Source organism: Hyla sarda, chromosome 1, assembly GCF_029499605.1.
Source record: "Hyla sarda isolate aHylSar1 chromosome 1, aHylSar1.hap1, whole genome shotgun sequence".
Lineage (NCBI taxonomy): Eukaryota > Metazoa > Chordata > Amphibia > Anura > Hylidae > Hyla > Hyla sarda.
This window is the reverse complement of record NC_079189.1, coordinates 498,163,071-498,189,604: the sequence shown is the minus strand read 5'-3', so window position 1 is coordinate 498,189,604 and position 26,534 is coordinate 498,163,071. Positions and strand designations below refer to the sequence as shown.

Sequence of the window (26,534 nt, the reverse complement as noted above, 5' to 3'; positions counted from 1 at the left end):
CCCCCCGTGTCACAGTCTCCTCCCCCCGTGTCACAGTCTCCTCCCCCCGTGTCACAGTCTCCTCCCCCCGTGTCACAGTCTCCTCCCCCCGTGTCACAGTCTCCTCCCCCCGTGTCACAGTCTCCTCCCCCCGTGTCACATTCTCCTCCCCTCCTGTCACATTCTCCTCCCCTCCTGTCACATTCTCCTCCCCCTTGTCACATTCTCCCCCCCTCTGTCACATTCTCCCCCCCTCTGTCACATTCTCCCCCCCCTTGTCACATTCTCCCCTCCCCCCTTGTCACATTATCCCCCCCCCCTTCTGTCACATTCCCCCAAACCCACCCTTGCTCCCCTCCTGTCACAGTCTTGTATTCTTGTACTGTAGCAATACACTGGGTTTCCCGGGCAGATTTCAAATCTTCCGTGTGACCCGGGAAACCTAGTGTATTGCTGCAGTACAAGACCTTTCCCCATCAGCCAATCACTGGCTTGACACGTGACACCACTGCGGCCAGTGATTGGCTGAAAAGGGAAAGGTCCTACACCCTATACTAAGAAGAGAGGAAACTCCGGAGTGCACGGAGAAGAATCTGCAGGGACGGGGACTAGGTGAACAGAAGGTTTTTTTATTTTTCTCCCTGCGCCCTTAGCTCAGTGTTTTTCTAGCAGGGTGCCTCCAGCTGTTGTGAAACTACTACTCCCAGCATGCCCGGACAGCCTTTGCCGGTCCGGGCATGCTAAGAGTTGTAGTTTTGCAACAACTGGAGGCCCCCTGGTTGGGAAACACTGACTTTTAGTTTTTAAATAAATTTTTACCTGCTCTAGCCGGCCCCCGACACTGGAGCCAGCCCGAGCAGATATTCGCATGTTTTCCCGGGGAGCCGTATCGCTATATCGCAAAAAAGCTAAAATCGCGATTAGATTGCTTTTGCGATATATCGTGCAGCCCTAGTATGTATATATTTTTATTTACACTGTTTATTTTTTTAACACGTTAACGACCATGGACGTGTATACACGTCCAGGCAGGATGCACGTTCGCGCCCCAGGACGAGTATACACGTCCATGGTTCTCGTGGGTGCTGCCCAGTGCACCCACGAGATTGCGGCAGGGACTCGGCTGTAACACACAGCCAGGCCTCTGCCGCACTGTCAGGACCGAAGTAAACTTTGGTTCCGTCAGTTTAACCCTTACAGCCGCGTTCGGAAGTGACCGCGGGCTGTAAGTGTTTTAAACCACCTGCTGCACTAAACAACTAATCTTGCACATCAAGCACATTGCAAGTTTGCTGCCTTCACTATCAGAACATAGCGAGAATCCGATATCCATACTGGTGTTTGCTGACACTACGGACCGCTCACGAGGGAGCCCCTTGCCGGACCCCTCCAAGGCATCCACGCCAAGACCATCGCAGAGATTACAGCACTTGCCTTCACCGGCCCGTCGCAGTACGGGACCAGCAGCCAGGGTGAGACCGATCCATCTACTTGTCCAAAGACTGGGAGCAATGCATTATATGCTACTATAAGTAACTGTGCCATCCTTATCACCAGTACTGGAACATCTATTGTTGTTTTGTGCCGGACGAACGGTCCATTCCGGACCATTGACACTGATAACATATAGACATTTTCTAATAGGTAGTTGCCTCTTTAAATCTTCATATCCTGTCATTAGGGCCCAATGACAGTGTACTAATGTTAATGCTCTGATCATTTTAAAACTAAGTTTTTATAATTGTTGTTTTTATTAAAATTAGCATTATTTCTCAAAAACCATCTGTCTTTATATACATTCATTGTGTGAATGTATATTCTTGAGGTGTGGTTAACCTTTGTTTCTAATTTTTTTCACAATTTGATCGGTGGGGATCGATCTTTTATCCACATTGACCTCGAATACCTGGTTGTGAGCTGCACACACAGTTTCTCATTATTGTCTTTACTTTACAAATCTGTTTAATTTTCTGGAGCCAGTTGAAGAAAAAGTTTTTTTTTCTGGCTAACCCCTTTAAGCGACTAAAAATGCTTTTTGTAATGTTAAAATTATTTTCACTAATGGTTCATAGAGCAAATATTTGATGTACTGATATATTAAGACTATTGAATCAATTTTTGATGCGAAGTTAATCACTGTGTTTGGTTTTGGGACACACTGCTTGTTCACAAGTATACTAAGTGACACTTCTTTCATTTGTACCTGAAATTACACTTTATTTTGTGGGGGCTGGGTGCTCTCTTTCTGTGCAAGTCTGTATGGTTTGTGTTTATTGTACATATTTTTCCTATTATGTACTTATTTTTCCTTTCTGCCTGGGCTGCAACAACAAAAATATTAAACTTTACCTTACCACCTGCCACTCACCCCCAAGCTGTGAATATCAGTCAGTCCCCCGTCCTTCAGCACCAGTCTCTCATTCTGGGGGCTGACACTTCACACTGTGCTTATCGTAAGCTGCATCGATTTCTTGCCTCAGCCGATGATATGCTGAGTGACAGTGTGATATACCAGGCCTCATCATCTTCCTGGTGCCTGGACCTAGGGCTGGGCGGTATGACCAATGGTGTGTATCTCTATATTTTTGTAACTTTTGGCGGTTCCACCGTATTTCCTCCCCCCCCCCCAAAATTATCAGCCCAGCGCTGCCCCCATTGGGGTAAATACTCACATGTCACCCGCGAGCACCTTGTCCTCCAGTTTGTTGTGGCCGCTGGCGCTGACTCTCTATTCTCTGCGGTATCCCTATGCCCGGGTTGCAAAAGGTAAACAAAATAAACTAATTCATGTTCCGACGCCGGCCTTACGCTGGGGATGGGAACGTCGGAGAGCCGTCAGCCTATCACCTGCCGCAGCGATGTCCCGCCCCGGCTGGTGATAGGCTGAGCGCACTGTCATGTAAGGAGCTCTGGCCGGCTTCTTACATGACAGTGGGCTCAGCCTATCACTGGCCGAGGAGGAACATTACTGCGGCCGGTGATAGGCTGACGGCTGTCCGACGTTGCCATCCCCAGGAAGAGCGTGAGGCCGGTACCGGACCAATGGGAGGTGAGTTAAAGTTTATTTTGTTTATTTTTTGCAGCATGGGCATAGGGATACAGCACAGTATAGAGCAGTGGTCTTCAACCTGCGGACCTCCAGATGTTGCAAAACATCACACATGTAGTTTTGCAACATCTGGAGGTCTGCAGGTTGTAGACCACTGGTATAGAGTGTCAGCGCCGGCAGCCGCAACAAACAGGAGGATGTAGAGGGCAGCGCTTGCGGGTGACATGTGAGTATTTACCCCAATGGGGACAGCGCTGGGCTGATAATTGGGGAGCAGTGCTCGCGGGTGACATGTGAGTAGTTCCCCGATGTGGGGACAGCGCAGCACTGGGCTGATTCATTCATCCCCGAGGGGGAGGGGCCAAACCTGTATTGCGGTATGGGTTAAAATTCATATCGTGCAGCACAAAAATTTCGGTATTCCGCCCAGCCATACCTGGACCCATTACATCACATTGCTGCTCAGTGTATCATTGGCCCAGGTGGGACATCAACTGTGGCCAGAGATAAGCTTAGCGCAGTGTGACGTGTTTTGGCCCCAGAATGTGGAAGAACAGGAATGAAGGATGGCACAGAGGAGTGGGAGATAAGGTAAAGTTTTTAAAAGACCACTTGATTAAATGGATTGGATTTTATTAAATATAAAAGAAAAGTTGCTGCTGAAACTAATGCAGAAACTGCAGAACTCAAGAATAGGTCCTTGAACTCTACAAACTCACGAACAAGTCACAAAGGGTCATTGAAAAAGGCAGTAACTTAAACCACGAATTTCATACGTCCAGCACAATATTGGGTGCCTTGAATAGCATCCCATGATGCTTCTTCTAAATGCCCTCCTTAGCAGGATGCCAGACATGGTCTGTATACCCACTGGCTGGACACTTGTATTAGGGGAGTCTCTTACCACCTTTTCATAAGACTGTTTTTGCTGTCCTGTGTTTTTTTTTTTTTTACCTTTTTTAAAAGTTCATGGCAAAAAATATTATCGGATACTAGCAGACTATATTCCACATTTACATTTTGGATATTTGTTTTTTGCAGTTAAGAGTTGCTCGAATTCAGCAAATTGAAAAAGACCTATTCCGGATGCGGCAGATGCTACAGACCCAGAATATGGAATCTGAGGTTAGTAAACTATGTTGTGTGTATTTCTCAAGTTTTATTTGTAGGTATGAAATTTTTTTTGTTAAAAAGGTGATTTTGAATCTCATACACTCAGATTAAAAATCTTTTTTCATGCCATTTCTGTTTTTTATTTAGGTAGTCATTAACCTATAAAAAGTCGCCACTTTCATAAATTTTTTATAATTCCAGGTGTTTACTTTTTCTGGGGACATGTCAAAAGGTTTTATTGATTGGCGTCTAAGTGTTCAGACCTTGACCAATGATAAGTGGGAAGAGGGCCAGACCTGGATGTCCCAATAGACTTACATTAAAAGTACAGGTCACAAAGACAGAGAGCTGTTTTTTTTCTGGTGATTGGACCGATAAAAACGTTATATATATCTCTATAAATTAAGTTTTACTTTTGTTTGGTTTTTTAAATGGCACAATAAGAACATTCCCCTTATTGCGTTTATCCAGTCCTTTTCTAATAATGATCTAGGTTTGGGTCCCACTTTTGTGGTACATCATACTGTTCTGTAAGGCTGGGTTCACACTACGATTTGACGATACGGTCACCGGATCCAGCTTGGGGAGTGAAAACCAGGCCGGTGACCACATCGTCAAATCATAGTGTGAACCCAGCCTTACTGTTTAGCCTCACAGCAGGAACTCAATGAACTATGTGCAGAAGGAACAATTTCTTATTTGCAAACTATCTGCTGCTGTTACTGAAAGTGATCCAAAAATAGCACAGGCAGCTGGAATTCATTCAGATTCTCTCAGGTACCTGTTGTGTCAGTCAGCACTTATATGGTGCTGTTTATTGCCTCTGAATTCTGCAAATGAGGCACAGGCGGTGAACTGTCATAACTCAGCCACATGCTTGAAGGAATTTTAAATTTCCCTTGATCTTCCCTGGTGCTTTTTCTAATCTTCAAACTTGTTCTAAACCTTACATGAAAGATGAGATGAAATGCAGAAACACATTGGCTGCAATGAGAAACATGACTTATTTGAGGAGTTTTTATACAGCAGCATTCCAAGCAATATATTAGGAAATTTAAATACACCAAATCAAAAGATCAGGGTAAATGTTATGTATTTTTTATGTGTATTAATTAGGGATGTCCCGATACCCGGCATTTTCATGGTATCGGGGACTCGTTTTATGTCCGCATCCCCGTCCTGCCATCCGCATCCCCGTTCTGCCATCCACATCATGGCGTCCTATGGAGGAACATGTGATACACACGTCACTCCACCTCCTCTCCTGCGCCCAGCGTAACGCTACGGAGGAAGGAGGAGCGACGTGTATGTCACATGCTCCTCCATAGGAGGCTATGATTCTGACTGCAGAACGGGGATGCGGGTAGCGGGGTGGCCACTGCAAGTGAGCAACTACGGGGGGAGAGGGGTGGGCTGCTGCTGCTTACAAGGGGGCATTGTGTACGGGGGGGGGGGGGCTGCTGCTGTTTACAGGGGGCACTGTGTACGGGGGGGTGCTTCTGCTGTTTACAAGGGTGCTCTGTCTACAAGGGGGGGCTGCTAAAAATGAAAAACGTATTGTACGGCAGGGTTTCCAAAACAGAGCCTCCAGCTGTTGCAAAACAACAACTCCCTGCATTTCCGGACAGCCACTGACTGTTCAGGCATGCTGGGAGTTTAGCAACAGCTGCAGGCACCATGGTTGGGAATCACTGGCATAGAATACCCCTATATCCACCCCTATGCAATCCCTAATTTAGTCCTCAAATGCACAAGGCGCTCTCTCACGTCGGAGCCCTGTCGTATTTCAAGGAAACAGTTTAGGGTCATATATACAAATTTGGGGGGCTTTTTCTCCTTTTACTCCTTTTTCCTTATGAAAAGGAAAAGTTTGGGGCTACACCAGCCTGTTAGTGTAAATAAAATAAATTTGTTTACACTAACATGCTGGTGTTGCCCCATACTTTTTATTTTCACAAACGGTAAAAGGAAAAAAAGACACCCCCCCCCCCCCCCCCCCAAAAAAAAAAAAAAAATTTGTAATGCAATTTCTCCTGGGTACGGAAATACCCCATATGTGGGCGTAAAATGCTCTGCGGACGCACAACAAGGTTCAGAAGTGAGAGCGCACTATGTACATTTGAGGCCTAAATTGGTGATTTGCACAGGGGTGGCTGATTTTACAGCGGTTCTGACATAAACGCAAAAAATTTAATACCCACATGTGACCCCATTTTGGAAACTACACTCCTCACGGAATGTAACAAGGGGTATAGTGAGCTTTAACACCCCACAGGTGTTTGAAGAATTTTCATAAAAATTGGATGGGAAAATGAAAAAAAAATTTTTTTTTTTCATTTTCACAAGGGAAAATAGGAAAAATGCCCCCAAAATTTGTAACCCCATTTCTTTTGAGTGAGAACATACCCCATATGTGGATGTTAAGTGCTCTGCAGGTGAACTACAATGCCATTGGGCTTTTGAAGAGAAAATGTGTCCGGGATTGAAGGCCATGTGTGTTTACAATTAGAGATGAAGCGAACTTACAGTAAATTCGATTCGTCACGAACTTCTCGGCTCGGCAGTTGAAGATGTTTCCTGCATGAATTTGTTCAGCTTTCAGGTGCTCCGTGGGCTGGAAAAGGTGGATACAGTCCTAGGAGACTCTTTCCTAGGAATGTATCCACCTTTTCCAGCAAACCGGAGCATCTGAAGGCTGAACTAATTTACGCAGGAAAAGTCATCAACTGCCGAGCCGAGAAGTTCGTGACGAATCGAATTTACTGTAAGTTCGCTCATCTCTATTTACAATGCCCCCCTGGTGCCAGAACATGTGACCCCATTTTGGAAACTAAACCCCTCATGTAATGTAATAAGGGGTACAGTGGCATTTACGCCCCACAGGTGTCTGACAGATTTTTGGAACAGTGGTCCATGAAAATGAAAAATGTAATTTTTCATTTGCACAGCCCACTGTTCCAAAGATCTGTCAAATGCCAGTGAAGTGTAAATACTCACTGCACCCCTTATTAAATTCTGTGAGGGGTGTAGTTTCCAAAATGGGGTCACATGGGGGGAGGGGTCCACTGTTCTGGCACCACGGGGGGCTTTGTAAATGCACATGGCCCCTGACTTCCATTCCAAACAAATTCACTCTCCAAAAGCTCAATGGCACTTCTCCTCTTCTGAGCATTGTAGTGCGCCAGCAGAGCACTTGATGTCCACATATGGGGTATTTCCATACTCATAAGAGATTAGGTTACAAATTTTGGGGGGCATTTTCTCTTATTACCCCTTGTAAAATGTAAAATTTGGGGAAAAACCAGCATTTTTGTGAGAAATTTTTTTTTTATTTTTTCATTTACGCATCCAAATTTAACAAAAAGTCGTCAGGCACCTTTGTGGGATGTTAAGGCTCGTTGTACCCCTTGTTACGTTCCTTGAGGGGTGTAGTTTCCAAAATAGTATGCCATGTACGTTTTTTTTGCTGTTCTGGCACCATAGGGGCTTCCTAAATACGACATGCCCCCCCCCCCCCCAAAAAAAAAAAAAAAAAATTTGCTTTCTAAAAGCTAAATGTGATTCCCTCTATTATGAGCATTGTAGTATGCCAGCAGAGCACTTGATGTCCACACATGGTGTATTTCCATACTCAGAAGAGATGGGTTACAAATTTTGGGGGGCATTTTCTCCATTTGAGGGAAAACAAGCATTTTAGTGGGAAAAAGAAATTTACACATCCAAAGTCGTCAAACACCTGTGGGGTGTTGAGGCTCACTGTACCTCTTGTTACGTTTCTTGAGGGGTGTGGTTTCCAAAATAGTATGCCATGTGTTTTTTTATTCTATTCTGGCACCATAGGGGCTTCTTAACCTCTTAAGGACGCAGGGCGTATGGATACGCCCTGCATCCCGAGTCCTTAAGGACGCAGGGCGTATCCATACGCCCGTGGGAATTCCGGTCCCCACCGCTAGCCGGTTGGGGACCGGAGCCGGATGCCTGCTGAAATCATTCAGCAGGCATCCTGGCATATCGCCCAGGGGGGTCATTCAGTCCAGCGATCTGCGGCGATATCGGGTCTCCAGTGACCCGGTGACCCGGAATTACTGGCTGTTCAGGGCCGTCTCTGACGGCCCCGAACAGCCAGAGCCTGCAGGGGTGAGGTGGCACTGGTGCCACCTCACGATCGCCCTGATTCGTCGGCCGGATTACCGGCCGACCAATCAGGGCGCCTGCTGCGGGCGTCACTCCCGCACCCGCTCCGCCCCTCTTCCGGAGGGCGGGTGCGGGAAGACGACCCCGGGTGCTGGGGACCCCGATCCCCGGCGTCCATGTTGGGATCGGGGCCCCAGGAGCGACGGCGGCGGCGAGGGACAGCCTGCGATGGAGCAGCAGCAGGAGGTGAGTTACAGCCTCCTGCTGTTGCTTAGCAACAGCTCCCAGCATGCAAAAAGGGCATGCTGGGAGCTGTAGTTATGCAACAGCAGGAGGCAGACCACCACAACTCCCAGCATTCCCTTATGGGCATTCTGGGACTTATGGTTTTGCAACAGCTGGAGGCACATTTTTTCTATGGAAAAGTGTACCTTCAGCTGTTGTATAACTACAATTCCCAGCTTGCACAAACAGCTAAAGTGCATGCTGGGAGTTGTAGTGGTGCATCTGCTGGTTGCATAACTACAACTCCGTTGGCTGTCGGTGACTGCTGAGAGTTGTAGTTTTGCAACAGCTGAAGGCACACTGGTTGTGAAACTTAGAGTTTTTTTTTTACCTAACTCAGTGTTTCACGACCGGTGTGCCTCCAGCTGTTGCAAACTACAACTCCCAGCAGTTACCTTACACCATGCACCGTACATGCTGGGAGTTGTAGTTTTGCAACAGCTGGAGTCACACTGGTTTTGAAACACTGAGTAAGGTCACAAACTCCGTGATACATAACCAGTGTGCCTACAGCTGTTGCAAAACTAAAACTCTCAGCATGTACAGTCTGTCAGTGCATGCTGGGAGTTGTAGTTTTGCAACAGCTGGATGTTCCCCCCCCAATGTGAACGTACAGGGTACACTCACATGGGCGGAGGATTACAGTAAGTATCCGGCTGCAAGTTTGAGCTGCAGCAAATTTTCTGCAACAGCTCAAACTGCCAGCGAGAAACTGCTGTGAACCCTCCGCCCGTGCGACTGTACCCTAAAAACACTACACTACACTAACACAAAAAATAAAATAAAAAGTAAAAAACACTACATATACACATACCCCTATACAGCCCCCCTCCCCTCCCCAATAAAAATGAAAAACGTCTGGTACGCCACGGTTTCCAAAACGGAGCCTCCAGCTGTTGCAAAACAACAACTCCCAGTATTGTCGGACAGCCGTTGACTGTCCAGGCATGCTGGGAGTTTTACAACAGCTGGAGGCACCCTGTTTGGGAATAACTGGCGTAGAATACCCCTATGTCCACCCCTATGCAATCCCTAATTTAGGCCTCAAATGCGCATGGCGCTCTCACTTTGGAGCCCTGTCGTATTTCAAGTCAACAGTTAAGGGTCACATATGGGGTATCGCCGTACTCGGGAGAAATTGGGCTTCAAATTTTGGGGGGAATTTTCAGCTTTTACCCTTTTTAAAAATGTAAAGTTTTTGGGTAAAGAAGCATTTTAGGTAAAAATGTTTTTATTTTTTTTACATATGCAATAGTCGTGAAACGCCTGTGGGGTATTAAGGTTCACTTAACCCCTTGTTACATTCCCCGAGGGCTCTAGTTTTCAAAATGGTATGCCATGTGGGGTTATTTTGCGGTCCTGGCACCATAGGGGCTTCCTAAATGCGGCATGCCCCCAGAGCAAAATTTGCTTTAAAAAAGCCAAATGTGACTCCTTCTCTTCTGAGACCTGTAGTGCGCCAGCAGAGCACTTTTCACCCCCATATGGGGTGTTTTCTGAATCGGGAGAAATTGGGCTTCAAATTTTGGGGGGTATTTTCTGCTATTACCCTTTTTAAAAATGTAAAACTTTAGGGAAAGCAAGCATTTTAGGTAAAAATTTTTTTTTTTTTTTTTTTTTTTTTACATATGCAAAAGTCGTGAATCACCTGTGGGGTATTAAGGTTCACATTACCCCTTGTTACGTTCCCCGAGGGGTCTAGTTTCCAAAATGGTATGCCATGTGGGGTTTTTTGCTGTTCTGGCACCATAGGGGCTTCCTAAAGGTGACATGCCCCCCAAAAACCATTTGACGCTCCTTCCCTTCTGAGCCCTCTACTGCGCCCGCCGAACACTTTACATAGACATATGAGGTATGTGCTCACTCGAGAGAAATTGGGTTTCAAATAAAAGTAAAAAATTTCTCCTTTTTACCCCTTGCAAAAATTCAAAAATTGGGTCTACAAGAACATGCGAGTGTAAAAAATGAAGATTGTGAATTTTCTCCTTCACTTTGCTGCTATTCCTGTGAAACCCGTAAAGGGTTAAAACGCTTACTGAATGTCATTTTGAATACGTTGGGGGGTGCAGTTTTTATAATGGGGTCATTTATGGGGTATTTCTAATATGAAGACCCTTCAAATCCACTTCAAACCTGAACTGGTCCCTGAAAAAAAGCGAGTTTCAAAATTTTGTGAAAAATTGGAAAATTGCTGCTGAACTTTGAAGCCCTCTGGTGTCTTCCAAAAGTAAAAACTCATCAATTTTATGATGCAAATATAAAGTAGACATATTGTATATGTGAATAAAAAAAAATTATTTGGAATATCCATTTTCCTTACAAGCAGAGAGCTTCAAAGTTAGAAAAATGCAAAATTTTCTAATTTTTCATCAAATTTTGGGATTTTTCACCAAGAAAGAAAGTTACCAAAAAATGTTACCACTACGTTAAAGTAGAATATGTCACGAAAAAACAATCTCGGAATCAGAATGATAACTAAAAGCATTCCAGAGTTATTAATGTTTAAAGTGACAGTGGTCAGATTTGCAAAAAATGTCCGAGTCCTTAAGGTGAAAAAGGGCTCAGTCCTTAAGGGGTTAATTGTGACATGCCCCCCAAAAAACTTTTTCAGAAAAACTCACTCTCCAAATTCCCACTGTCACTCCTTCCCTTCTGAGCCCTCTAGTGCACCCACAGAGCACTTGACATACACATATGAGGTATTTCCTTACTCGAGAGAAATTGGGTTACACATCTTAGGAAGATTTCTCTCCTTTTACCCCTTGTAAAAAAAAAAAAAAAAAAAACTGGGTCTACAAGAACATGCCAGTGTAAAAAAATGAAGATTTTGAATTTTCTCCTTCAATTTGCTGCTATTCCTGTGAAACACCAAAAGTGTTAACAAACCTTTTGAATGCCATTTTGAATACTTAGAGGGGTGTAGTTTTTATAATGGGGTCATTTGTGGGGTATTTCTAATAAGAAGGCCCTTCAAATCCACTTCAAAACTTAACTGGTCCCTGAAAATTTTAGATTTTTAAAATTTTGTGAAAATTGCTGCTATACTTTGAAGCCCTCAGAAGTCTTCCAAAAGTAAAAACATGTCAACTTTATGATGCAAACATTAAGTAGACATGTTGTATATGTGAATCAATATATAATTTATTTGGAATATTCATTTTCCTTATAAGCAGAGAGCTTCAAAGTAAAAAAAAAAATAAAATAAAAAGCAACATTTCCAAATTTTTCATCATATTTTGGAATTTTTCACCAAGAAATGATGCAAATATCGACAAAATTTTACCACTAACATAAAGTAGAATATGTCACGAAAAAACTATCTCGGAATCAGAATGAAATGTAAAAGCATGCCAGAGTTATTAAAGGAGTACTCCGGCGCGCACTTTTTTCCTTTTATCCCTTCCGGGCTGCAAAATAAAAGAAAACACACTTTCTCTTACCTGCCAACGAGCCCCCGGAGCTCCGGTACAGATGTTCTGTCCCCGGGCTGTATTCTTCTTACTTCCTGTTAGCCCGGCAGGTCACACGGAGCTTCAGCCGATCACCGGCCGAGACGGCACATCGCTGCGGCCGGTGATAGGCTGAAGCCCCGTGTGACGTGCCGGGCTAACAGGAAGTAAGAAGAATACAGCCCGGGGACAGAACACCTGTACCGGAGCTCCGGGGGCTCGTTGGCAGGTAAGAGAAAGTGTGTTTTCTTTTATTTTGCAGCCCGGACGGGATAAAAGGAAAAAAAGTGCGCGCCGGAGTACTCCTTTAATGCTTAAAGTGACAGTGGTTAGATGTGCAAAAAATGGCCGGGTCCTACACTGAAAATTGGCTGGGTACTTAAGGGGTTAAAAACACAACCCCATATGCGTTCCAAATATTTATTTTGTTCTAATCTGATCCACTGGTGGCCTCAATAGAGTCAAAGAGGGCCAATTATTTTGGGGTGTTTATAGTAACACCACTTCTTTTTAGATATCTATGACACTAATTATCATAAATTTGCCATTGAACTCTTGCATGGTCTATAAGTCAGCATCATGCTAACCTGCTGTGCACCGAAGTTGCGGATCACCAGTGTGTGAAGTACGCTTCCTTTTATTCATATATTAATTTGTGGAATTACACATTGGAGAACGCTACAGGGTTGCAATTAAAAAGTGATACTGTCACACCCCGACATGTTTCGCCACTATGTGGCTTTATCAAGGAGGATAACTGACAGCATTGAGTGTCAGTCAATTATGGCACCTTTTTATATGGTATCCCTTTGACATCACTGTTTCAGGCTCCCATCAGGCATTGCCTATCTGGTATCCAATAGCATAACTCCTATTCTTGCAGCTTGTCCCAATCAAAGAACATGATACAGTGTATACCGGGCTGATCCTGCGTGACATCACACGCCAACCTGTGCATATGACTCAATTTACCAATTTATTGAGGTGCTTAATCACAATGAGATTGGAATGTTTTTCACTTCGGAATTTGGCCACAAAACTATAAATTTTTTAGATCAGAATAGACGATGGCGGCTGCATTCAAACATCTATGTACAGAGAAGATACAGCAGTTAAAAGCCTACTACAGTGGAACAGCTGGCATCTGACACCCCTAAAGCGGGGGATTCCAGTGGGTCAGTTTTTACGTGCTAAACGTAAATGTTCTCAGGAAGATGTATTTGAGTTGGAGGTGTCCAAATTGACCAAGATATTTCAAGATAGGGGTTACCCCAAGAAGTGCCTGAAGCAGGCCCTACATAGGGCAAAACACGTCTAGAATGGACCTATTGAGAAATAAATCAAAAACAGAACGTGAGTCAAAATTATTCGGTGTATTGGCACTTTTGACAACAAGTCAAACTAAGTGATGAATTTACTAAAAAGATTTTGGCCCATATTGCGAGCAGATGAGGACCTTAAAACAGTCCTCCATACTTACCCAAATGTAACATATCGGAGAGGTTTTAATTTGAGAGACCTAGTGGTCCATAGCCACTTCAGTATGGAAAAACGAGAAATGTGTCAGAGGAATCCAAATTTGGGAACCTGTCCATGTGGACAGTGCTCCTTCTGCACCTTTGAAACTCGACGGAAAGAATTTACGAATCCTGTAGATGGTAGAGTATACAAACTGTATGATTATATTAATTGCAAAAGTTCGGGAATTATTTACGCATGTGCCTGTACATGCCCTAAACTTTATGTAGGGAAGACCCTACAGGAATTTAGGAGACATATCTCCAAACACTTGAGTGGCATAAGGACGGGCACAGATACACTTATAGCGCGCCTTATCAGGGAAGTACATGGCAATGATCTTAACGGTCTAAAATTCTGGGGCCTGAGACAAATTAGACTCAGTTCAAGGGGTGAGGGGGGGGGGGTAATTTGGATAACATCCTCCTCAAAGAAGAGTCCAAGTGGATCTTTCAACTGGGAACCTTGAGTCCGAAGGGCTTAAATGAAGGGTTCAGTTATACTGCATTTATCTAATTAGCCTGTTGGTTCTTGGTGTTGGATATATACTATCTGCCTACCTAAATAGTAATAATAATTCTAGAATAGAATGATCAAATTGGGTAGGGAACATCTAGAAGTGTCAGTCGCATCGGGGAACTAATCATATGTTGCCCGCGAGCGCTTTTCTGTGCCCCCCCAATTATCAGCCTAACGCTGTCCCGATCGGGGTGAATACTCACATGTCACCCGCAAGCGCTGCCCTCCTCGTCCTCCTGTTTGCTGCGGCCGCCGGCGCTGACACTCTATACCAGTGGTCTTCAACCTGCGGACTTCCAGATGTTGCAAAACTACAACTCTCAGCATGCATGCTGGGAGCTGTAGTTTTGCAACATCTGGAGGTCCGCAGGTTGAAGACCACTGCTCTATACTGTGCGGTATCCCTATGCCCCGGATGCAAAAAATAAACAAAATAAACTTTATCTTGCCTCCCGTTAGTCCAGTACCGGCCTTACGCTCTTCCTGGGGACGGGAACGTCGGACAGCCGTCAGCCTATCACCATCCGCCTTGTCTGGTGATATGCTGAGCCCACTGTCATGTAAGGAGCCGGACAGAGCTCCTTACATGACAGTGGGCTCAGCCTATCACTGGCCGAGGCGGAACATCGCTGCGGCCGGTGATAGGCTGACGGCTGTCCGATGTTCCCCAGCGTGAGGCCGACGTCAGAAAATGCGTTAGTTTATTTTGTTTACCCTCTGCAGCCCGGGCATAGGGATACCGCACAGTATGGATTTCAGCGCCGGCAGCTGCAAAAACAAACAGCACGAGGAGGGCAGCGCTTTGCAGGTGACATGCGAGTATTTACCCCGATGGGGGCAGCTCTGGGCTGATGATTAATTTGGGGGGGGGGGGCAGAACATCCCAGCGCTGGGCTGATAATTAATTTGGGGGGGGGGAAGGGGAGGAGGAGGAAATAACGTTATATACCGTGGATCCGCCAAAAGGTACAAAAATACCGTGATACACACATTTGGTCATACCGCTCAACCCTACCGGTGGGTCCCGACTGCTATCAGCAGCCAGGACTCAGGCTTAATGCGGGGCACTGCCGATATGGCCGATGCCCAGCAATAACCCTTCAGATGCCGCAATCAACACCTTGGCATCTAAAACGAAAGTAAGACTATCCCAGAAGCTCAGCGGAGCAGATCGGGATCATGGCGCTGAAAACACTATGTCCTGATCAGCTGAGAGGACAGCGGCTCCTTACCTTCCTCCTCGCTGTCTGATCGGTTCTATGATGCTCCAGCCAGGCCCTGCAGGCTGGGGCAGCAGAGCACTGATAATACTAATTAATGCTGAGCCAAAGCTCAGCATTGAACAGTATATGCAATCAAAAGATTACATGTTATAGCCCCCTACGGGTTAAAAAAGGAAAAAAAAAAGTTAATGAAAGTAAATTAACCCCTTTCTAGTAAGTTTGAATCCCTCCTTTTCACATTTTTTAAATAAAATGTTATAAAAAATAACTAATCATATGTGGTACCCCCACGTGCGTAAATGTTCCAACTATTAAAATATAAGGATAACTAAACCACATGGTCTATGGCGTACATTGTTCATTACATATTGTGCATTTTCGGTCACTTCATGTACCATAAAATAATTAATAAAAAGCGACCAAAATGCTCCATCAAAACAAAAATGGTACGGATAAAAACTACAGACCACGGCTCAAAAAATGAGCACTCATATAGCCCTGTATACGGAAAGTATAAAATTGTCAACGTCAGACACCTATAACTTTTAAACATACAAATTTTGGTGCATGTAGTTATAATTATTATAAAAAAAAAATTTTTAGTAGTAAAATAAAACCTACATAAATTGGGTATCCTTGTAACCGTATGGACCTACAGAATAAAGCTAAGGTGTCCTTTTTACTGAAAAGTGCACTGTGTAGAAATAAAAGCCCCCAAAATTTACAAAATAGCATTTCGTTTTTTTGTTTTAATTTCACCACACAAATGTTTTTTTGTTTTTTCTCTGCAGAAGTGATGTCATTACAACTTATAATTGGTGATGTAAAAAACAAGCCCATATATGTGTTTGTAGGTGCAAAATTGGGCAGGAGGAAAAAAAAAGGGAAGTGCAAAAACGAAAATTTCCCGGGTCCTTATGGCCAAAATGGTCATTCCTTAAAGCATACCCGTCAGATCCACCCAAAAAAAACATTTTTTTAAACATATCACTCAGTACCTAATCCTTACCATGTACATCTATTTGTCTAGCACCTTTATTTATTTTTTTATTATACTTTTAAGTTATCTCACTAGTCTGAATTCCTCCCAAAACGAGGGGGCGCCCCCTCCCTCACTATGCTGTCTGCTCACAATCTTCCCTAGCATTAGCAAAACTACAACTCCCAGCTTGTCCTCACTGACAGAAACGGGACACAAGCTGACAGTGGGAGGATTTTTCCTCCAGCTGTGAGACCTGCACTCACAGCTGTCAATCAAGGAAATGTGTCCATGACGTAGGTGATGACGCATGGACACAGCAGGACTAGTATGTGTCCTAGCAGGCAGGGGGGCCAGTTGTTTGACTGGCTTTTTCAGTATGAAATACTGAAAGTTTTCTAATGAAAGCAATTGCAAAACATAATGGTTTTGCATGCCCTATCAAAAGTTTTTGTATCTGACAGTGCCCATTTAAAGGGGTTATAAGGTGATTTTAGTACTTACCTGCCAGAACTGGGTATTTCCTGTTCGATTTCATTCTCTAAACTACACATCCCACAGTTCCATGCTTGAACGTTTGAGGTCACTTTCCCCTCTCCCACACATCAGCCACCCCACCAATTGAAATACAGCATTTTCTAATCAGGGGGCCTACAGCTGTTGCAAAATTGAAGCAGGACAGGCTCCCTCTGATCACCTGACTAGTGATGTCAGGTCTCGACGCACTGCAACCTGGGAAATCCTGAGACATGAGTAATTTTGTATGCTGTTAAAAATAAATATTGGGGCGAAAATCATAGAAGAATTGTGAGACCACTGTCACACACAGGTACAGACACTATATTATGAATTACACTAACTTAACTTAGCCCCTGTAGCATAGTCAAATAAAAAAAATTCTGGAATGCCCCTTTAAGGGGTTTAGTGACACGCCACTTGTGCCAAAGTCTGCACTTACACATTTAAATCATAAGCTAAATGAAGCTGAATATTTTCTCTTTGGTTAAAGGGGTTGCATAGTATTGCCTGTCTGGTTTACCTTTATAGCTATTAGCTGACACACTTCATCACAGTTGTTTTGTTGCATTGAAATGCATTTCTAACCATACTCCTTGAATGCTCACACTAAGCCACTCTCCATTTTAGTTAGGTGCATAAACAGACAAGATGGCTTCAATTAGACTCAATGGGGGAGATTTATCTTTATCTGTGTAGAGGAAGAGTGGTACAGTTGCCCATAGCAAACAATCAGCTCACGTCTTTCATTTTTAAAGAGACCTGTGAAATCATTCAGCAGGCACCCCGTGAAAAGGCCTGGGGGGTCAGTTCAGATCAGCGATTTGCGGCGATTCCTGGTCAATCGGGTCACTTTGTAAATGCACATGGCCCCGACTTGAATTCCAGACAAATTCTCTCTCCAAAAACCTAATGGTGCTCCTTCACTTCTGAGCAGTGTAGTTGGCCCGCAGAGCACTTAACATTCACACATGGGATAGTTCCATACTCAGAAGAAAGGGGATTACAAATTTTGGGGGTCATTTTCTCCTATTACCATCTTGTAAAAATTGTAAATTTGGGGAAAAAACTGCATTTTAGTGAAAAAAATATTTTTTTCATTCACACATCCGAATTTAACGAAAAGTCAGCAAACACCTGTGGGGTGTTAAGGCTCACTGTACCCCTTGTTACGTTCCTTGAGAGGTGTTGTTTCCAAAACAGTATGCCATGTGTTTGTTTTTTTTATTTATTTTTTTTTTTTATTTGCTGTTCTAGCACCATAGGGGCTTCCTAAATGCGACATTCCCCCCAAAAAACGATTTCAGAAAAACGTACTCTCCAAAATCCCATTGTCGCTTCTTCCTTTCTGAGCCCTCTACTGCACCCATGGGACACTTTACATACACATATGAGGTATTTCCTTACTCGAGAGAAATTGGGTTACAAATTGGGGGGGGGGGGGAATCTCCTTTTAACCCTTGTAAAAATTCAAAAACTGGGTCTACAAGAACATGCCAGTGTAAAAAATAAAGATTTTGAATTTTTTCCTTCACCTTGCTGCTATTCCTATGAACCACCTAAAGGGTTAACACACTTACTGAATGTCATTTTGAATACTTTGAAGGGTGCAGTTTTTTAAATCCCAGAAAAATTCTGATTTAAAAATTGGAAAATTGCTGCTAAATTTGTCACACAGAAAGCCGCAGTCTAAATATGTGCGACTTTTCTGCAACTTTTGCTCTAGAGGATTTTTAGAACATGATGCATTCTAGTCTATTTTAGACAGAAATGCATTGGAAAATGCATTGGTTCTGAATTTATCAAAAGCGACTTTTCAGAGACAAGTTGCATTGGCTGAAAGTATGCCGAAATGTCAGACCATGCTGGAGATGGTTTAAATACAGTCTAAAGCAGTGTTTCCCAACCCAGTCCTCAAGGCACACCAACAGTCCAGGATTTTAATTTTTCCCTGTTCTATTCCAATGGAGTAACTGAAAAAACCCGGAATGTTGGTGTGCCTTGAGGACTGGGTTGGGAAACACTGGTCTAAAGCATAGATCCCGAAGTCTGTGCACAGAATTTATCAAGAGCAGTGCGCCTTTTGATAAATTAGGCGCACAATAGACCGGCCTAACGCTCTGCAGTTTGGTCTATATTGATGCGGGGACATAGACAGCTCTGATAAATATCCCCCATTGTTTATGTGAATCAATATGTAATTTATTTGCATGCTGAGGACACACAGGGCTAGTTAGTTAGTAAGGTTAGTTGCATATCTATAGGTTCTTAAAGAGGCAGGATTTCAACATGACTGCCAACATTTATTCTGTTTATATCCAGTTTTAATAGTCCACACAGTTACGATCAGCTCACCCCACTTTTCTTGGCCATGGCACGGACCAGTGTGGATTATACCAAGGTCGATAACCAGAAATAAGCAAATGTCCAGCCTGGCAGCTCTTGATCGAAGTGCAAGCTTTATTTCTCAGTTATACATATATACACAGGAACAGGACACAGGAAGTTATGCGTTTTGGCCAATGGAAATGGCCTTAGTCATACAAAATAAAACCTGAATTGAATCCCAATCCCAATTGGTCATCCCAAAAGGGGATGATCACTGTAAAAGAAGACAAGTTTTAATAGTAATATGTACAGGTAAATAAAAAATTTGCATCCAAATTTGTGTCAAATTTGGAAAAATGCTGTATCTTTTATTCAAACGAAAAATGTGGAGATGACCAAGCTGTAAACTTACTGACTTCATCTTTCTGAGCAGCCATCCTCTCCAGCTTTATTGGTGCCGTATGCTGTTATTTTTGAGTGTGGATCAATATGTATTACATAATGTGCTGACACTGTCACTCTATGTACTTTAGATGGGAGACTATTAAGTAGTTTTGTCTATTTATGTGTACTAAAAATAAAGGTATTTTACCTATCATTCTCTCTGAGAACTCATTGCTGGAACACTGTAGAGGTTTAGTTGTGGATAGCTTGAGCAGATGTTAAGGCTTATTGTGCCTTGGATAAATACCATGTAATGATACCATTTTCTTCCTGGCACAGTACTGTTTAGCAGCTTCCGTTGTGTCCGCCTAATGCCTTTGACATTTTGAATGATGATAATTCCGTTTCTATATTTGGATGTATAATGAGAGCTTTATTAAATCACGTACCAAATCAAGCAGCCTTGGGGAATGCTTGTTTCTGCATCTTTACTCTGCAATGTCTATGCAAAAACTGCTTGTGGCATTAGGTAACTGAATCACTCAGAAGTTACTTTTTCCTGGTACCCCAGAATATTAAATGCTTTTTAAACTCTGTTTAATCCAAAACTTAATTATCAAGTTCAGATCAGTTTTATCTGTTGTACATCCTTCATTTTGTGAAAAGTTATCTAACTTAAATCATGCCTGTCATATCACTGAAAAAAAATTATGCCTATATTTGTTACTCACTAGGTCATGCAGATTCTTTACATATCTTTTTTTTGTGTGTCTGGCAACTGTATTTGTCTCACATATCCCTCCATTCTGCTGCTCACTCATTCTGACTTCCACTACTCAGGAAGGGGCGTGTTCAAGGCCAGCACTGAGACCACCCACCCTCCCTCACCAGGCCTTCACTTCCTCCCTAAAGTCTGCTGTGCTGGGTCTCTTCAGCCAATCACTGCAGGCTGCTCTTTAACCCCATCCTCTCTGTTTTCAGAAGTCTAGCACAGAGGAGTGCTAGTCTAGCCCTTTCTTCCTGGCTTTTGTCCCATCCTGTACTTCAGCTGGGACAAAGATGATGATGCAAAAAATGGATAAACTTGGCATAAATTGTAGCAGAAACCTATTCCAGCTCCTAGCTGTATTGAATTTTTCTTGCTTTGTGACCCCTCATAATCATTAGTGTCCCCTAATTTCTCCCTGTCAGTCATTAGTGTCCTCTCATCTCTCCCTGTGTTACATCCATTAGTGTCCCCTCATCTCTTCCTGTGTTACAGCCATTAGTGTCCCTCTTCCTGTGTCATTATTGTCCCCTCATCTTTGAAGAAACAACAACAAAAAACCCTGTTCTGCCTGCGGTTGATGCTCAGGTGATACGTGACATGCAGACGTCAGGTAACCACTACACCCAATTAGCAGCCTTTTTATAAAGATTGGCAACCATGCAGTCCGTGTTTGACCTCTGAACTGTTATGTTTTTTTTTTTTTTACAATCTTGTCTGTCACAAAAGGCTGGGTGTCCCAATGTGACCATATTCACAGTCATTAGATGTAACGTTTCAATGACATTGAGATTTTCATGTGCGACTAGTGTTTCTGTGTAGCTCTGTGTAGCCTTCATGTGAGTCATGTAACATGTGCCAGTCACTGTGCCTAATGTCATGTTCACATTGCCCTGATTTGCAGTGGGCAAAAGTGTCATGGATTTTTAGACGACTTCTGCAGATCTTTATGTGGTGATGTCAGGTGATGCATTACCATCCAATAAGATGCATTCCAAATATAGACAAACTGTTAAACATATGAATAATGCTTCTTATCATAGCAAATCAGAGATAGTCACTATCCCAAATATTATTGGTCATCAACAACTGCCTGACGCGTTTGACACCGGTAAGGTGACCTCCTCAGGGGCTTAGAGGGAGACAGTGACCTAGAAAAGAGCGATTCACTATTGCATATGCTAGTTTTACATTATACAGCTGAAGGAGCCGCTGATACAGTAGCGGCTCCTAATGAAAAATCATTCTTGTGCTTAGTGGAACATCCAGCACACATATATAAGGCACAAGTATAGTGAGCAGGTATAGCCTATGGCCAGATGGAGTGACCCTGTAAATAAAAAAAACATATAGTATACAGTCAGGCCGGCTCAGTATCCATCAATCACTCAATCCTGTGGAAGGAAGAGAGTTCCTACTCACTGTTAGGCGTTTTACGTCCGTGCTCCTTTATTTGCGTACCAGCTGTGGCGGAGAGCCGTGCAGTCGTGCCGACTACAAAGTGCACGTGAGCTGAGACGGCATCTGAGCTCATATGCGCTTCCGGAGCGGAGGGCGGGACTCAGCAATGACGCTGAAGTGGGAGACACGTCAGTCACTCAGAACATCCACAGAGCGAGCTGCTTGAGTCTTCATGTTAACACAAACACTACTGGATAGGATTAGATTATTGCTGCCCGGCTGGGCTGCCTATACAATTACTGTGCTTGATGTCTTTGTGGCAAGTCTAAACCACACTTGGATCACCTATACAAAAGCCCCATATACATAGTTACTGATGTATATAGCATGCAGCACATATAAGTGCATATATGGTAGATAGTGATAAAACTAATTAACCTCTTGGGGACGAAGGGTGTACAGGTAAGGATTTGTAGTTTTGCAACATCTGGAGGGCCACAGTTTGGAGATCACTGTGCAGTGGTCCCTAAACTGTAGCCCCCAGATGTTGCAAAACTGCAAATCTCAGCATGCCCAAACAGCTGTCTCGGCATTCTGGGAGTTGTAGTTGCATACCTCCAGCTGTTGTATAACTACACCTCCCAGCATGCCCTTCGGCAATCAGTACATGCTGGGAGATGTAGTTTTGCAACAGCTGGAGGCACACTGGTTGGAAAATACCGAGTTAGGTAACAGAACCTAACTGAAGGTTTTCCAACCAGTGTGCCTCCAGCTGTTGCAAAAGTACAACTCCCAGTATGCACGGTCTGCCAGTGCATGCTGGGAGTTGTAGTTTTGCCCCCCCCCCCCCCCCAAGCTAAATGTACAGGCAGGGTACATTCACACGGGTGGGTTTACAGTGAGTTTCCTGCTTCAAGTTTGAGCTTTGGCAAATTTTCCGCCGCAGCGCAAACTCCTAGCGGGACACTCACTGTAAACAGACGCCCGTGTGAGTGTACCCCCCCCCCCCCAATAAAAATGAAAAACATATTGTACGGCAGTGTTTCCAAAATGGAGCCTCCAGCTGTTGCAAAACAACTCCCAGCATTTCCGGATAACCACTGACAGTCCAGGTATGCTGGAAGTTTAGCAACAGCTGGAGGCACCCTGTTTTGGAATCACTGGCGTAGAGTACCCCTATGTCCACCCCTATGTAATTTTTCATTTGCACAGCCCACTGTTCCAAAGATCTGTCAAACACATCTGACTTCAACAAAAAGTCATCAAACCCCTGTGGGGTGTTAAGGCTCACTGTACCCCTTGTTACGTTCCTTGAGGGGTGTAGTTTTTGCCATGTGTTTTTTTTTTCCTGTTCTGGCACCATAGGGGCTTCCTAAATGCGACATGCCCCCCAAAAACCATTTCAGCAAAATTTATTTTCCAAAAGCCAAATGTGACTCCTTCTCTTCTGAGCATTGTAGTTCGCCCACAGAGCATTTTACTCTCTAACAAGGGGTATTTCTATACTCAGAAAAGATGGGGTTACACATTTTGGGGGGCATTTTCTCCCATTACCCTTTATAAAAATGTAAAAATTTGTGGGGGGGGAAACTGCACTTAAGTGAAATTTTTTTTTTCTTCCATTTACACATACAACTTTAACGAAACGTTGTCAAACACCTGTGGGGTGTTAAGGCTCACTGGACCCCTTGTTACGTGCCTTGAGGGGCCTATTACCCCTTGTAAAAATAAAAAGCAACTGGGTCTACAAGAACCTCTGAGTGTAAAAAAAAAATAAAGATTTAGAATTTTCTCCTTCACTTTGCTGCTATTCCTGTGAATCACCTAAAGGGTGAACACACTTACTAAATGTCATTATGAATACTTTGAGGGGTGCTGTTTTTATATTGGGGTCATTTATGGGGTATTTCTAATATGAAGGCCCTTCAAATCCACTTCAAAACTGAACTGGTCCCTGAAAAATTCTGATTTTGAAAATGTTGTGAAAAATTGGAAAATTGCTGCTGAACTTTGAAGCCCTCTGATGTCTTCCAAAAGTAAAAACATGTCATCTTTATGATGCAAACATAAAGTAGACATATTGTATATGTGAATCAATATATAATTTATTTGGTATGTATATTTTATAAGCAGAGAGCTTCAAAGTTAGAAAAATGCTAAATTTTACATTTTTTCATAAAATTTTGGAATTGAACAAGAAATTAAACAAGTATCGCCGAAAATTTTACACTAGCATAAAGTAGAATATGTCACGAAAAAACTATCTCAAAATGAAAGGTAAAAGCATCCTAGACTTACTAAAGCTTAACTTTTTAAGGACGCCGGGCGTATGCATACGCCCTGCATCCCGAGTCCTTAAGGACGAAATTTCTTTGGAAAGTCCATTTTCCTTACAAGTAGAGAGCTTCAAAGTTAGAAAAATGCTAAATTTTCATGAAATTTGGTGATTTTTCACCAAAGAAGGATGCAAGCAACGCCGAAAATTTACAACCAAAATAAAGTAGAATATGTCACGAAAAAACAATCTCAGAATATTCGGTAAAAGCGTTTTCGAGTTATTAATTCTTAAAGCGCCGGTGGTCAGAATTGCGAAAAAGGGCTCAGTCCTTAAAGGGGTACTCCGCCCCTAGACATCTTATCCCCTATCCAAAGGATAGGGGATAAGATGTCAGATCGCCGTGGTCCCGCCGCTGCGGCACCCCGCTGTCATTACTGCACAGAGCGAGTTCGCTCTGCACGTAATGATGGGCAGTAGAGGGGCCGGAGCATTGTTACGTCACAACTCCGCTCCTCGTGACGTCATGTCCCGCCCCCCTCAATACAAGTCTATGGGAGGGCGTGGTGGTCGTCACGCCCCTGCCATAGACTTGTATTAAAGGGGCGTGCTGTGATGTCACTAGGGGCGGAGCCATGACGTCATGCTGCTCCGTCCCTTGTATCGCCCGTCATTACGCACAGAGCGGACTCGCTCTGTGCAGTAATGACAGCGGGGTGCCACAGTGGCAATCCCGGGGGTCCCCAGCAGCAGGACCGCGGCGATCTGACATCTTATCCCCTATCCTTTGTATAGGGGATAAGATGTCTAGGGGCGGAGTACCCCTTTAAGGTGAAAAAGGGCTGCGTCAGTGACAGTGGTCAGATGTGCAAAAAACGCTCTGGTCCTTAAGGTGAAAATGGGCTTGGTCCTTAAGGGGGAAGCACTATACACATATTTGTTTGCTCACGTTTCTTTTTCTATCAATCTATCGTTGGGAAAACTTTTTTTTTTTTATATATATATATCAACTGGTGCTAGAAAGTTAAACAGATTTGTAAATTACTTCTATTAAAAAATCATCATCCTTCCAGTACTTATTAGCTGCTGAATACTACAGAGGAAACTCCCTTCCTTTTGGAACACAGAGCTCTCTACTGACATCATGACCACAGTGCTCGCTGCTCACACCTCTGTCCATTTCAAGAACTGTCCAGAGGAGAAGAAAATCCCCATAGAAAACATTTGCTGCTCTGAACAGTTCCTAAAATGGACAGAGATGTCAGCAGAGAGCACTATGTTCCAAAATAAAAACATTTCCTCTGTAGTATTCAGCAGCTAATAAGTACTGGAAGGATCAAGATTTTTTTAATTGAAGTAATTTCCAAATCTGTTTAACTTCTGGCACTAGTTGATTTAAAAAAAATAATAATAATTTCCACCGTAGTACCCCTTAGTAATGGAATATAATAAGATATTTCATAAATCTCCACCTCAGACAATATATATAAGTCTAAAGAGTGGGGCTGAGTGGCACAGACAAGAGATGTGGAGACAAGTGAGAAGATAAACGCCCACCTATATATACATAAATAAATTGGCCGACAGTGGATGGGGAATAACTACCTAACCATAGGAAGGGGCAATAATTGAATTATACTATTTTATACAAATATTGTTGTGACTGTCTTGAGCAACAAAAGCTCTAAAGATCTTAAAGATTATTCAATGGTATAAAACATTGGAATGGAATTTAAGCTGGATCAGCAGTTTTTGAGAGATGGATGTGAACAGTTTGAAAGTGGGGCAAATGTATTCAAGCAAGAAAGAGACGTTCACAGAAAAAGGCAGCTTAGACGTTCTGTCTGAAGAAGTTATCGGAGAGGACAATAGTAGGTCAGTGGAGAAGCAGTGAGGTCAGTCAATGATTATTTGATTGATAGAAAAAGAAACGTGAGCAAACAAATATGTGTATAGTGCTACAGTCTCAGTACAGTGAATAAGGATATCAACCAAAAAGGCATGTGTTCAGAATGGGAAGGGTTAAGTATGCCAGACTCTTGTGGCAGTCAGTCTCCATTTAGAATAAGATGATTGGGTTGATTGTTACAATCTAATTGCCCGATTATCCATTGGAAGATGTCTGGGTAGACCACGGTCTAAAAGACCCCTTACAGATTAGATGGTCATCTAGTACCACAGAAATCATCTCTTTCAGACAACATTAGTGTAATGTAAAAAGCCAGTTTTAGGTTTTGCTCCTATTGGTCTTATTAGAAGTGCTATAGCGTAAGCTTAAAGGGGTACTCTGTTGGAAACATCTTAACCCCTATCCAAAGACCTTCGACCTGGCAGCGGCGGCGGCCGGAACACGGAAGCTTGTATCTTCCACGTTTGTGACATCACGCCACTCCACCTCCATTCATGTCTGAGAGAGGTCGTGACGGCTAGTACATAGCCATAGACGTGAATGGAGGGGGTGTGGCGGCTTGTATCACCAGTCATCGGGCACAGAGCAGAGTTCGCTCCGTGAGCGGAATGACGGGGTGTTGCAGCGTTGGACCCCCATGATCTTAAATCTTATCTCCTATCCTTTGGATGGGGGATAAGATGTTTTCAGCAGAGTACCCCTTTAAC

General features: G+C 43.4%; 1 protein-coding gene across 8 annotated transcripts in view; it reads left to right on the top strand.

The window, feature by feature from the left end:
- APC (APC regulator of WNT signaling pathway) overlaps nucleotides 1-26,534 on the top strand; it is a 190,309-nt gene that overhangs the window by 136,154 nt on the left and 27,621 nt on the right. For all 8 annotated transcript variants that reach the window (XM_056537470.1, XM_056537468.1, XM_056537469.1 and 5 more), the window contains one exon: nucleotides 4,070-4,153. In XM_056537470.1, the coding sequence (XP_056393445.1) occupies nucleotides 4,070-4,153 (84 nt within the window). The remainder of the gene's footprint in view (nucleotides 1-4,069; nucleotides 4,154-26,534) is intronic.